This window comes from Pelophylax lessonae, assembly GCF_965119305.1.
Source record: "Pelophylax lessonae genome assembly, chromosome: 3".
NCBI classification, from domain to species: domain Eukaryota; kingdom Metazoa; phylum Chordata; class Amphibia; order Anura; family Ranidae; genus Pelophylax; species Pelophylax lessonae.
Window position 1 is genome coordinate 324,142,773 of NC_138770.1, and position 15,292 is coordinate 324,158,064.

At 41.7% G+C, this 15,292-nt stretch overlaps 1 protein-coding gene across 1 annotated transcript in view; it reads right to left on the bottom strand.

Annotated features, from left to right (window-relative positions):
* CSMD1 (CUB and Sushi multiple domains 1) overlaps nucleotides 1-15,292 on the bottom strand; it is a 2,644,830-nt gene that overhangs the window by 754,578 nt on the left and 1,874,960 nt on the right. The window contains exons 18-19 of the mRNA XM_082250071.1: nucleotides 9,333-9,521; nucleotides 1,090-1,206 (exon numbers count right to left, since the gene is read on the bottom strand). Coding sequence (XP_082106197.1) covers nucleotides 1,090-1,206; nucleotides 9,333-9,521 — 306 coding nt within the window. The remainder of the gene's footprint in view (nucleotides 1-1,089; nucleotides 1,207-9,332; nucleotides 9,522-15,292) is intronic.

Genomic DNA, 15,292 nt, shown 5'->3' on the forward strand with positions numbered 1-15,292 from the left:
AACCCCCCCCCCCCCTCACCTTTGCGACTGTCACTTCCCCACCTTATCTCACTAACTATCTAAGTTTAATTTCCATTGTTGTATACTTTTGTGTTTTCTTTTTTCCTTTTTTTTGCATTTTTTTTTTCTCAGAGATTGTCCTACTTAACATTCTGCAGAAACTTTGTGCATTAGTACTGCTTGGACCTTGAAGAAGGGGACACACTCTGAATGCTTGTCCTAAAAATGTGGATGTTAGTGCATTCAATTATGTTTTAAGTGCACTTATACAGCTACAATCACCTCAAGTATCAAATCCAGAAGTGGACAAAATGTTTTTATGTGTAAGACATGCTGTGAGGTGGCACTCACGTAACAGTATCTTTCATCAACAGTAATAAACGACATTACCAGCCATCTGTCAGCCTTTTAGAACTTTGGCATGCCTATGTAGGAACCAACCCATCCGTATCATTTAATTCAAGTTTTGTAAGCTTGCTGCTTTGCCTCAAAATCTTGCTACTCCAATACATTGCAAATTCAATACAATTCAGTCAACACAATACATGCAATTCATTTTCTGATAATACTGGAATCTCTTTAAATGTAATTATTCCTCTTTAAATAGACCAAATGGTCATTCTGCCACTTTGGTCTGCTCCTTTTGCCCCTGCATTGTAACATTTACTTTACAAACCCAAAAAATCAGTGCTTAACGCAATTATTATTAAAAATAGCACAAATATAATGTGTCTCATACAAATACAGTATATCAACTGCTAGTCATAAACTGATATAAATATCAGTAATCAATCTATAGTGTATAAGAACCCCAGGTCTAAATCAATCCTTCAAAGAAATTACTCCACTCCACCCACTATAACATTTTCATTAAGCTCTGTTTTTTAGGGCTTATATATTTATAAATAATTGAAGACATTTACCACTGCAAGTTACTGATTTTAGGCACAATAATGCAGATTTTAATTATACCCTTATAATAAAAAAACATTCTTGTAAAACTGACTGAATGGAAGCATGTGACAGATAATATTTAAAACACAATAACAATCCCAAAATATTTTCAAATAGTAAAAAATATATCAATACCTTTTCCATGAGATACTTCTATTGTCCAAGTACAATTTAAAGAGTTGGGGTAAAAATCAGGAAAACCTGGAGAAAGTATTGTTCCGCTCTTACTGTGAATATAACCTCCACATAAAGCTGGATATAAAAAAATGAAATCAAAATAACTTTTTTATGCTCTAAAACATAGATAAAAATTTTGGAACACAATAAAGGGGTAATGTTTACAGCAAATCAGAATCCGATATTTTCTATTATTTTTAAAAGTAAATGCTACTCATCAAATACTTGTAAATAATTCAAAAGCATAAAAATGTTCACAAATTGATATTGATTGACTGCTAATTAACCACCTGCTGGCCAGCCACTATACTTATACGGTGGAAGGTCAGCTCTGTCCCACAGAACGGACCGCTAGCGTGTCCAGCAGGTGCGATTGCTGTGGGGCACTCATGATTGCTCCCCGTGGAGACAAAACGGCGGTCTGCCATTGTAAACACGGCAATAAACACTATCAGTAATGAACACAGAGATTCTGTGTTCCTCTTAATCAGAAACACAAGTCTCTGTGTTCATTCAGCAAGCCCATCCCCCACACAGCTAAAAAGCACCCGCTAGGGACACATTTAACCCTTTGATCACCACTGGCGTTAACCCCTTCCCTGCCAGTGTCATTAGTACAGAAACCGTGCATATTTTTAGCACTGATTACTGTAGTAATGTCACTGGTCTCCCCAAAAGTGTCAAAAATGTCAGTTTGGTGTCTGATATGTCTGCGGCAATGTCGCAGTCCCGCTAAAAATCGCTGATCGCCGCCATTACAAATAAATAAAGATGACATAAATCTTTCCCCTAGTTTGTAGACTTGATAACTTTTGCGCAAACCAATCAATATACACTTACTGGGATTTTTTTTTTTTTACCAAAAATATGTAGCAGAATTCATATTGGCCGAAAATGATGAAAAAATGTGATTTTTACATTTTTTTATTGGGAATGTTTTATAGCAGAAAGTAAAAAAAAAAAATTCAGAATTGTCACTCTTTTTTTGTTTATAGCGCAAAAAATAAAATTCCCAGAGGTGATCAAATACCACCAAAAGAAAGCTCTATTTGTAGGGAAAAAAGGACATCAATTTTATTTGGGTACAAAAATAGTCACACAACCCCGCAATTGTTAGTTAATGCAGTGCCGAATCGCAAAAAAAAATGGTCTGGTCATTTGGGGGTAAAACCTTCCGGTCCAGAAGCGGTTAAGATGTCAATATATTTGTATGAAGGCAAACACTCTGGGTGATCAGACATTCTAAAACCTTACTAAAGCACACATCATTCTCCTATGCAACTCAGCTGATACTGTGCAAATGTTTAGTGTCAGTTAACTCTTTCTTCCTTTTTATACATTTGGAAGGCTTATACCTGGCACACTACAATGTTTCAATCATTTGAAAAAAAACTCACTATTTGATAATACTAAAAAATAAGTTCTCATTATTGATCCCTTGTCTTACAAGGCCTTGTTCTCACTTGACTGGAGCAGGTTAAGTATACATTGCTACGTTAATACCTGTATAACTAAACACCAATGGGCAGGGTGAAATGCACCAAGTGTGGTTTGTGGAGCCTGGGCCCTAGGGCTCTGCAACGAATTGCAGCCTTGTATGCCCAGCTGACGGCACAGGTACGCGTTAACGGCCTCCTAAGTACACCCTTCCCCCTTCATAATGGCACACGGCAGGGGTGCCCTTTGTCGCCTCTGCTGTTTGCCATCTCCCTTGAACCCTTTTTATCTACTATTAGACATTCCAATGATATCCATGGTGTCACAGTGAACCGTCAGACGCATAAATATGCAGCATATGCGGATGACATCCTTTTTTTCATCCAACAACCCTGTATCTCTTGACCCGTGCTCCTACAAGCCTTTGCAGACTTTCGCCAGCTCTCGAACTTCAAAATCAACATGTCTAAGTCTGAAATACTAAACGGTAACCTTCCCCGTACTGTGGTTTCCTCACTAGCCCCACATTTCCCGTTTCAGTGGTGTCCAGTTAAATTGAAATACTTAGGTATTTACTTGACCCCCCATTTAGACTCACTGTTCTGTCATAATTACCTCCCCTTGTTGAACGCTATCCAATCTGATCTTAGGAAGTGGTCCTCCCTACACCATTCATGGCTGGGTAGGACCAACATAGTTAAGATGAACATTTTGCCTCGTATTTTATTTTTCTTCCAAATGTTGCCGCAGGGTGTGCCTATTGGTCTTTTTACTATTTTGCAGTCTTTGATTTCAAGGTACATTTGGCAGGGCAGGCGCCCCAGGATTGCCAGGACAACGCTTTTTCATCCAAAGCGTTCTGGGGGACTTGCACTCCCTAGTATCAGGGACTATTTCTGAGCGGTCTCGCTTACCCGTGTGGCTGACTGGAAATACTCCCCTAGCTCTAAATTATGGGTACAATTGGAATATGACTTATGTGGAAGGGACCTGTCTGCTGTTCCATGGATCCCGGGTCCGCCAGGGCCCTCTCTCTAACCACATCTCCGCTGACCTTTTCTACCTTGTCTGTTTGGGATTCCCTTCATAAAAAGTTTTCCTGGAACTACAACTCTCCCCTCATGCCTCTTTTGAACCATAATCACTTTATGCCTGGATCTTTGGATGCTGGATTTAAAAGTTGGTCTCCTAAGACTCCTCTCTTGTTACACAACGTAGCCCACTCCAACACTCTAAAACCCCTAAGCCACATATTGGGCTCACGAACTGCAACGGTCATGGACCACTGGAGATACAGGCAGTTGCACACGTTCCTGGCTTCTCTTCCACGTCCATTGCGTGACTCCAAGGATTTGAATCCCGTTGAAGCAATATTCTACCCTCGGGATCCCCCTCTTCACTCCACGTCACAGTTCTACAAGGCCCTTATCTCCTTGCAGGGTCAACCCTACCCGGACTTTCTACATAAGTGGGAACTGGATATTGGCTCTCCGATCTCGGATGCTCGGAAGGACAAAGTTATTGCCCTGGCACACATTTCCTCTCTCTCCACCAGGGTGGCGGAATCCAATTACCAGCTATTATCCTGATGGTACTACACCCCACAGAAGCTAAGCAATATTTCTCCGGCCATCTCCCCGTTATGCTGGAGGGGATGCGGAGATACCGCTTCACATGCACACATCTGGTGGCACTGTTCAGTGATACAACCGTTCTGGTTGGAAGTTCTCCGACTCATTCAAGTAATAATGGAAGATATTATTCCATTTGACCCATGGGTTGTCCTGCTGCATGGAACTACCACGCCACTATCTAAGTACAAACGATCAATGATTCCTCATATGCTCAATGCTGCTAAAGCCCTGATACCCACCTATTGGGGCACACCTACCATTCCCACAGTGCGACAATGGCTATTAAAGGTAGACATGACATACCAACTGGAGGAACTTACCTTCATAGCCCGAGATAAATTAGACCGTTTTCATTCTACCTAGTATCCTTGGTCCTCCTTCAAAACCACTTCGTCCTATGTTGCTTTGCTCACTGAGGACACCTCCACTGGTTCACCGCCTTCTAATGCAAACCTGACTGTTTGAGGTTTTTCTTATGTGGAATATATGTCACCCGTGGCCTCCTCCCCCCCCCCCTCACCTCTTGCCCCTTCTCTTTCTGGCTGTTCTTTTCTTTTCTTTCTCTTTCTTTCGTGTTCTTCACTATCCCCTCGTCTTTCTCTGAGCTCTTCCGACATTGGTTTAATTATGCAAAGTGTTGTGTTATAGATATGCTTTCCCAGATTTATTTGTGCCGTGATTATCTAGACAATAGACATCTGCTTTACGACTATGTGTACATGGCACATGCTGGGGTTTTCATGCACTCAATGATATTGTTCCATTGTTTCTTTTTTTTTTGCATGTCGGATTGTATTGTCAATGTTCTGTGTTTGTTTCTTTAAAATTTTCAATAAAAAGAAATTAAAAAAAAAAAGTGTGGTTTGTGGAGCGGTGCAGGCTAAGGCTGCCTTGTACACACACTGACACAGATCGGGTCAGAGGAGTGACAGTCCTTGCTCCTTTGATACACACTACTGGATGGTGACACTTCATGCCAGCACATCTACTCCTGAGCACCAGTGGGATTTCCCCTGCATAGAGTGGCACTAAAAGTCACATGTATATCACACATTTTCAATAATTCAAGAAAGTTATCTATGTGATTGCAATAAAAATGAAGTTCTTATTATTGATCCCTTGCCCTACAAGGCTATATTCTCACTTGACTGGAGCAGATTAGGTAAAAATTGGTACATAAAGGTAAATAGCCATATTTGGTCACCTTGAATGACAGCTGTCATTAAAAGCTCTTAGAATGCATAATCTCAAGTTTTCTCAATGTGTTAACTAACTTTAAATATATGTGATATTATTTACTATAAGATTATGAATCATTTACTTATCTTCTTACTCCCATAACTTCTTAAGCCCTGTACATTTAAGTCCTCTCAAGTACCCCATGCCATTTAATCAAATATCACATCCCTGGCAAATATAACATATACAGCTCAGCTACACTGAAGTATATACCCCATTAGGGATCTTACATACTGCACAGTCCTAGGCAAAAATGCCAATAGCTTTCTGCCCCTGACACTTGCACTCTAATTATCACAATGATGGTCAAATTTCTGAATTGTAAAGAGACATCATGTCTTTTGCACTTGTTATCAAAACTGACAACAGTGGAGTCTGCAGGCCAATTGGATACACTGACTGTATTTGTACTTTCAAACAAAGATGACACATGTCAAATTGCTGCATTCTTTACTCTGAGAAATTTATATATCTGATGCTCTCTAACTACACTATTAGTCTGTTTGCCAAACTGCAGACTTAGAGATTACCAGACAGCCTGTATTTTCACCAAAACTACTGCAGAAGTTGCAAATTTCTAGTCTACAATTAATTCTAATTTTAACTTATAATGACATCACCCCAATCCCCTCCATTTCCCAACACACACACACACACACATACACTCACACTCATAAATCCTTAAAATTCAAGAAAATCAAATGTTTGCAAGATCTATAATTTGCAGACATGATACTTATTGGTTAAACAGGTTTGAGTACAAACCACCTAAATTAACATAGAACGTGGTTCTGGTTCATTTACCATTGTTAGGTTAAAACCTATGACTGAATATATCTAAACAGTGAATTTGTAGAAAGCATATGTTTCACTATACAAGTTTTCAGTGATGGTTTTTTAAGGTATACCTAGCAATAATTAAATGATTGATTACCAGGCCCAATTACTAAATTGCTACCATTTAGCGGAGCTAAACTCAGCTATGGATCATTAAATTTGATAAACAGGTCAATGTTTAGGCATAATTATACCTACTTAAAATATATATTTTCAACTTGACACCTGTGTTGTTTATTATGCTTGAATAATGCCACTTTCCCAGTAGAGGTGCATAGTTGAAGCAAAGGCTAAACTACCTTGCTGAATTATTCATTAAGAGTAGTTATTCTTTATTTATGAAGCAGGCTCATAAACATTCACAACATTAGAAAAATCACCAAGTGGTCCCTCGGACAAACAAATTTCCGCTCATATAGACTTATTTTCAGTTCCTTACTAATATATTCATAAAGTGATTCTATTGCATTCATTGGAAAGCTATAACCCTTAAAGGGTAGGGATAGAAAAGGACAACAGACAGGAAACAATTAAATTACTGTTACAGTATAAGCACAGGTACTGTGCCTTGGATTCTTGTCCCACACTGCTTATATGTAACTGTCTGCCTGAGAAAAGGAACACTGTGTTGAAAGTTTCTTCTAATTCACAATATCAGATACATACAAATCAGTTTAAAAGCATAACGTTACCCTCTCAATCAACATTGACTATTTTAAATCCCTTTGCTGCTTGCATTAGTAAATAGATAGGAAAGTATGCCATATTTAAGTGTTTTAAAACTTTTTTTTACATTTCTTCAGTTACTATCTGGTTTCCATGGCTAGCCAAATGATGTTATACATCCCAGAAGTCTTTAGGAGTGAATGAGGGGTTTTCTCTGCTAAGCACTCTCATCTGCATGCATGCCTGAGCTAGGCGCAGATTGATTCCAGAAAGTAAATGCTACAATCTTTTGCCCCTACTCAAGAAGGCCACAGCCAGAGATGGTAGGGGTTGTTTTTAAAAGTAATTTCTCAGCAAAATTAAGCATGGAGACCTGGATTAATGGGTGAGTTTACTTTAAATATTAAAAATGAATGAAACGGCTTTCTTGGTTTGTGGTACTCAGATGCAGTGAAGTTCTGCTTTAACCAATTGCTCATCACCCTATACAGTTTTACTGCTACAGGGCGGTGACTGTGCATAGGATCATGTATGAATACGTGATCCCACACTTCCAGGTAGCGAGCCCAAATATACGCCGCCAGCGTCTCACTCCTGCAGGCAAAATGGCAGTGTACCTATGTAAACAAGGCAGGAACACAGGATCCATGACTTCCCCTAGTAAAAGCACCTTCCACATAGTTCAAAAACACTGGCTAGGCACACAGTTAACCCTTTAATCGCCCCTGATGCTTACCCCTTCCAAACCAATGTCATTAGTAAAGTGACAGTGCATATTTTTAGCACTGATCACTGTATTAGTGTCAAAGGTGACAGTTAGTGTCCAATTCTTCCACCACAATAACGCAGTTCTGCTATAAATTGCTAATCATTACTAGTTAAGAAAATTAAATAAATAAAAATTCCATAAATATATCCCATAGTTTGTAGACCCTATAAGGTTTGTGCAAATCAATCAATATACACTCATTTGGATTTTTTTTCTGCAAAAAATATGTAGCAGCATACATATTGGCCTAAATTGATGAAGACATTTGATTTTCTTATATTTTTATTGGATGTGTTTTATAACAGAAAGTAGAAAATATTGTTTTTTTTTTTTTTTCAAAATTATCGGTCTTTTTTGTTTCTAGAGCAAAAAATAAAAAAACAAGCTCTATTTGTGGGAAAAAAGGACATACATTTTACTTGGGTACAGTATTGCACGACCGCTCAATTGTCAGTTAAATTAATGCAGTGCTGTATTGGAAAAAAATGGCCTGGTCATAAAGGGGGTAAATCTTCCAGAGCTGAAGTGGGTAATGTTTTGGTGCACTGATAATATGTAATCTGTTGTAGTGCAATATCTGTGAGAGCAGAAGTCCCATTGTAGAAATTCAATATAGCCCACTTCTCCGGGTGAGTGACAGCTAGAGTTCTCCAATTGTCAGGGAGAATAAACATTGCTATTTGCAGTGCTTTGGCTCTTAGTTTGCGGGACGCATGTTGGACAGCTGCAATGAGATTAACTTACATCATGAAACAGTCCTTCTCTGCAGCATCCTGCCTATACCATGGATATAGACTGCTGCAGGGGAGTTATTTACCCATTAATCACAGTACGGACTTTACATTTAAGTTTTCTTTGGAGTGTGGAATTTATCTTCCTGCTAACTTCTGAAGCTTTAGTTCCCTCCTACTCCTGTTTCTGTCCTTCTGTCTAATGCAGGGCCTTTACTAGCCACTAAATGACAGGGACATGGAATACCACCAAGAGGTGGCAGGGTTTATATTAGGTTGAAGAGACATCAGAACCCTGTATACAGCCTTAGCTTAGAATCCAAGGTTCTCAACTGATTTGAAGACAAGAAAAGGCACATATATCTACTCCTTACTAATAATTTTAGTGTCTACATTACAGTGGTTGTGACATGTTTACTTTAAAGAATGTTGAAGTTGCAGTAATTATAATTTGCACTAGGTTAGTTATCTTGACCAAAAACTGAGTTTAAATTTTATGTTTCTATGTAACTGATTTTTAGACTGTACAACAAATATAATAGATATTACTATATCTGTTATACCATTAAACCCCATTTGGGAATATAAACACGTTAGGCAGAAATCAGTAGTTGGTTTTGACAGCTTGCATGTGTCAGTGCTGACAATCTGCAAATGTTAAGCGTTGTGGCCTACAAATGTCATGTTGATGGCTATTCATCAACAGAATAGTTTCGTAGTGAAAATATCTAACCAGATCTGTGACCTGAGTGTACGTATTTTCTAGAGCAGAGAAGATGTTAAAACTATAACATTTTTGATGACTTCAGATAATTAACTTTTTTAAATACAGTATGTATTTCAAATAAAACTTAAAAAGGAAATGCTCAAGAAGATAATCACACTTACCATCACAACTAGGCAAGGCATGGTTCCACTGATGGTTTTTCTCACAAACCAGTGGCTCATCATCACTTAAAATGTAGCCAGCATCACAAGTAAAAGTCACAGAAAAACCAATACCAAAATTTTTTCCATGACGGTGACCATTTACTGGAATGCCTGGATCAAGGCATGAATCTGATTCTAGAGTAACACCTGTAATATACAAATCACTAAACGTTACGTTTTGATGCTGTATTTCCAGTATCGTGTGCAGTAGTTACTCAGAAATCTGTTATCTGTGGCATGCTAGGATCAGAGAATATCTTCACGATAAGTAGAATCTTTGCAGACAGTATAGCTATATATTCTATATACTGTATATTACATATATTATAGAAACATAATTGTTTAAAATAAAACAGTTGGTGCAGATTCAATAATACACAGAAAAACACACATTAAACAGAATGAAACAAATGTGCAGAGTTTAAAGTGATTCTCAACGACAAGAAATGACTAGCAAATAAATGTAGAACAAACAAATATTTGTGGAAAATATTTATTCATACAGTATCTCACAAAAGTGAGTACACCATTCACATTTTTGTAAATATTTTATTATATCTTTTCATTTGACAACACTGAAGAAATAACACTTTGCTACAATGTAAAGTAGTGAGTGCACAGCTTGTATAACAGTATAAATTTGCTGTCCCCTCAAATAATTCAACACACAGAAATTGATGTCTAAACCGCTGGCAACAAAAGTGAGTACACCCCTAAAACAAAATGTCCAAATTGAGCCCAATTAGCCATTTTCCCTCCCTGGTGCCATGTGACTCGTTAGTGTTACAAGGTCTCAGGTGTGAATGGGAAGCAGGTGTGTTATATTTTTTTTTTTAATCAGAAAAATAACTTTATTTTAGGAATGGCACAAGACAATAAAACATTGTACAAGAAATACACAAGCAGTATACACAATTAGAGAGGATACCAAGATACAATGTTAATCAGTGCAAAATGCGCTTTAGTGAAAGCACAGGAACATCATTGTCACTCCATGCACATCCCTAAAAAGAAAACAAAACATAAGGAAAGAAAAAATAGGGGGGAGGGGGAGGAGGAGGGGGAAAAAATAAAAAAACAGGAAAAACAACTAAACACGCGTTGTCAGTAACATGCCAGCTGCCAAAAGCATGCAAATATCTACATAAGCAAGCGATTAAGAACAAGTTGAGGAGGAGCCACCTCCGGAGAAGACAGCCAGGGGCCCCAGATTTTCTCAAACTTAAGAGGAGCTTTTCTATGATAATAGGTGTGTTTTTCACGTATCAAAATAGAGTTGACAGATTGGATCCATTGGGCACCCGCAGGAGGCCTGGAAGATATCCACACTCTAGCAATCAGTTTTTTAGCTAAGTAGAGAAGTCGAAGGAGAGCCACAAGAACATGTGGGAGGTATAGCGTCTCATCCAGGCCGCCCAACAAGCACACCAGCAGATCCAACTGAATTTGAACTTGGTATACACGATTAATAGTGGATACTACGAATTGCCAGTATTGCACCAGCTTGGGGCATCTCCGAAGCATGTGAATAAAGTCACCTGTATGCAGATTACATTTGGGACAGAGAGGTGAGGACCTCCTACCCCACGCATAGAGTTGTGCCGGGGTCCTATAAGTGCGGTGCAGCACAAACAAATGGGACAGTTTATGGCTAGCGGAGACAGAGGCCAATGGGCCGGCCTCAAGTATCTGCTCCCAACGATCCCCATCAATGGGGCCCAGATCCCTCTCCCACTTCGCCCTACAGGGAAGTAGGGAAGGGTCCTGCAAGGAAGACAACAATGTAACGTATATTCTAGAGATTATACCCCGTCTCTCACTGTCTCTAAAAATAGATTCCAAGAATGGAGAATCAATCAATCGCAGAGGGGTGTGACGGTTCTGACTTTGGAGTGTATGCGATAAGCGCATATATTGATAGCGACAATTACCCAATTGTGGGAAATCAGCCTGAAATCGAGGCCAGGGCTTAATAGTAGGGTCACACACCTGGGAAAAATATTTCACCCCAGCCCGGACCCACCCAGGGAAAGAACCCAACCTAGCGACCTCTCCATAGAAACGGTTGTTCCACAGAGGGGTACGGGCAAAAAAGCCAGAGAGACCCAGATTCTGCTTCACCGCTTTCCACAGTTTAGTCCACAGTTTAGTCAGAAGGTGGGAGGTAGGGCAGTGGGGGGGCAATTCAGGGAACCCCAGTTCCATTAACGAGAAGGAAGTGTAGTCAGACGCAGACAGTGTAAGCAAGGCCCGGGAGGGATCCACGCAAGAAGGGAGATCCCAACCCGTGAAGTGCTGCAACTGTAATGCAAAAAAGTACATCTGGGCGTGAGGGAGGGCCATTCCACCTCTATCTTTGAGATATTGCAGAGTAGTAAGTTTCAATCGGGCCACCCCACCCCGCCATATAAGGGCCCTGAATTGGGAGTCTATTCTATCAAACCAGTATCCACATCGGGGAGTTATGAAGGATGTAGAGCAGCTGAGGAGCCCAGATCATTTTGATCAAATTGACCCTACCCGTAACTGTAAGGGGAAGTTTACACCAGCTAGCACATTTAGTACGGAAACGGAGGAGGAGGGGTTTAAGGTTGAGGGAGACATAATCTCTCGGGTTAGCCGAGACCATTATACCCAGATATCGGAAGGTGGAGACCACCTGTAGTTGAGAGGCAGCAGGTGGCATAGTAAGCGGAAGGGGGTCCAAAGGGAGCAGAACCGATTTGTCCCAGTTTATGGCAAAGCCAGAAAATGTGCCAAATCTCGTAATGAGGGACTTGACTTCCTGCAGGGAATCCCCAAGATCCCCCAGATACAGTAGGGCATCAAAAGGGAGATTTTATCTTCCCTGTCCCCACGGCAAAACCCCACTATAGAGGGGGAGTCTCTAATCATAATCGCAAGAGGTTCAATCGCCAGTGCGAACAGCAATGGAGAGAGGGGGCATCCCCGTCTAGTCCCCCGGTACAAAGAAAAGGAATCAGAGAGGGAGCCATAATTTCTGACGCGAGCCGTAGGCCCAGCATAAAGTAATTTAACCCAGGAAATAAACTCAGAACCTAGGCCAAAGCGATCCAGCACCACCCAGAGATATTGCCACTCGACGCTGTCAAAAGCCTCGGCAGCGTCGAGGGAGAAGATGGCTCTGCCACCCGGATTATCAACTGGGAGCTGAAGGTTTAAAAACAGTCTACGGAGGTTTAAGGACGTTGACCTGGCAGGAATAAATTCCGACTGGTCAACATGTACCAACTCAGAGACGAGGGTCACCAATCTATTAGCCAGAACTCTAGCCAACAGCTTGATGTCCGTATTAAGCAAGGATATGGGCCTATAAGAATCCGGGTGTACCGGGTCCTTACCAGGTTTAGGGATACTACTATCGCCTCACGCATGGAATCAGGTAATGTACCCACCCTATGAGCCTCATTCAGGGTAGTCAGCAAGGCAGTAAGGAGGGTATTCCCATAGGACTTGTAGATCTCAGCAGGGAAACCGTCAGCACCAGGAGACTTATTATTCGAAATTTGAGAGGCCGCCAAAGACAGTTCCTTGACAGTCAGGGGTCCACCCAGTGCCTGTCGCTGAGACCGTGAAACCCTAGGTATCTTACAGTTGGCCAGGAAATCCCCCAGGGCCGCCTCAGAGGGGCAGACCCTAGAGGAGTACAAGGTCCTAAAATAATCGGTGAACACCGAAGCAACTCGGGTCGGGTCCTGAACCAGCTCACCATCAGGCGCCTGGACAACAGCAATATGGGAAACCCCCTGCTGTGCCCTGGCAATGACAGCAAGCAAATGTCCACTATTTTCTCCCTCATTAAAGTAACGTTGTTGGATGAAAAATCGTTTATTCTCTGCAGCATTAACAGAGACCTGCTGATAAAGGGCCTGGGCCTCCGGCCAATGCCATTCATGAGCAGGAGTAGGGTCAGTCACAAACGCCAATTCCGCCTCCCCAGCCCTAGCGAGGATATGATTCTCCCAATCCTTAGTCTTAGACTTAATGGCTGAAATTTGGGTAATAAGAATCCTCCTCAAATGTGCCTTCAATGTGTCCCACACCACCAGAGGCGTTGCCGAGTCCACATTTTGCAGAAGGAACTCACGCAAGGCCGGAGAAACGGGGTCATCCGCAGGAAGAAGAGCAAGCCAAAAAGGGCTAACCCTCCACAGCCGAGAGCCCGCGGGGGCAGTCCTCCTAATTGCACTATAAGGGGTGAATGGTCAGAGATATTTCTAGGAGCATATCGAACAGCATGAATCATAGAACAAGCAAGAGAATTCCCCAGACAAAAGTCAATGCGAGAAAGACCCCTATAGGAGGTTGAGTAACAGGAGTAACAACGCATGTCAGGGTTCTTACTCCTCCACACATCTTGTAGTCCCAATTCCGACAAAAGGCGGGAAAAGGGGGTACGGCCCGAGGCACTAGGTGAGCCCGTGCCCGGGCGGTACCTATCAAGACCCCTATCCAGCACATTGTCCCAACACTACCACAGGCACCCTCGAGTAAGGACTCATAAAGTGGGCCAGGGCATGAAGTACCTCTGGGGAGAAGGAGGGGGGTACATAGATGTTGGCCAACACACATTGAAAATAATATAGTTTACATGAAAGAAAAATATATCTACCCTGATCATCAATCTTAGAGGACAATAACTGGAAGGGAGCGTTATCGGATAGCAATATACTAACCCCCCTAGAATACGCGGAGTGGGTGGAGTGAAACTGAGTGCCGTAGCCGCGACGACGCAGCAAAGGGAGAGTCGAAGGCTGTAGGTGGGTCTCTTGCAAACAAATTACAGCAGGGGTATACCTTTTCAAAGTAGAGAACATCGACACCCATTTAACACTATCACCCAGTCCGCGAACATTCCAGGAGACTAAAGTGCAGCAATTAGCCATAACACTGGTAGACACGTAAAATAAAGGAGAAATCAAACACAAGGCAGTGGAAGGCAGCACAGTAAATATGTGGAGGAAGGGATAGGAAAGAGGAGAGAGCATGTGTCACAGCCTCCCAAGCAACCCAAGCACAGGACCACATAGGCCCAGCAAATGTTAGAAACAGCATACAGTTGGTAATGACAAACATAGTGGGGAGCTCCAAGTTCAAAACAAGGTTCAAAGCAATTGGCAGCGGCGAAAAGAATTCAAACCAAAGGACGGCCAAGGGCTCACAACAGGTGAGGCAGGCAGCCAAAAAAGTACAGTACTGAGCATATAAAAATACAGTAGAAAACTTAAGTGAAAAAGATTGGTAAAAAAGGGGGGGGGTCGCACCCCGCAGCAAACGTCCACATAGGACAGGAAGGGGATGGGGGCCCCAACGTCTCAACAGAAAAAAGACCAGTTCTGTCTTGATCCGAAGGAACTTACAGGAACCACAGTCCCGAGCAAGGCAAAGAATCCAATGGGATCCATCACTTGACACTCTCCGCCAAAAAACAGGGATATATGCAGAAAATGTTCAATCAATAAAGTGCAGACAAACTTCTTCCTAATATGAAGAGACCAGTCGGACCCGGCATCAGGCCGGCGCAGCACCAGATCTTTCCAAGGTGGGCTCCACTCTGTCCAGCCAACTAGAAGCAGCAACAGGGTTGTCAAAGAAGTGAGTTTCATGGTTAGCAACCACCCTCAGACGGGCCGGATATAACATGGCATAATTGACCGTGAACCTCCGCAGACGTTTTTTAACATCAGTGAACTTGGCTCTTGCTCTCTTTTCTGGGATGCCCACTGCCCTAACATTGTTTCGGCAAAGTCTATTCTCCATATCCTCCAAGCGGGAGGAATGGCCCGCAGTAAGAAGTTGCATATGATGTACATCCCTCTGCAATGGTGGCAGGTCATCTTCCACATGTCCCAATCTATCCTCAATGGCAGCCGTGCGATCCCGCCGGTTCTGCATAT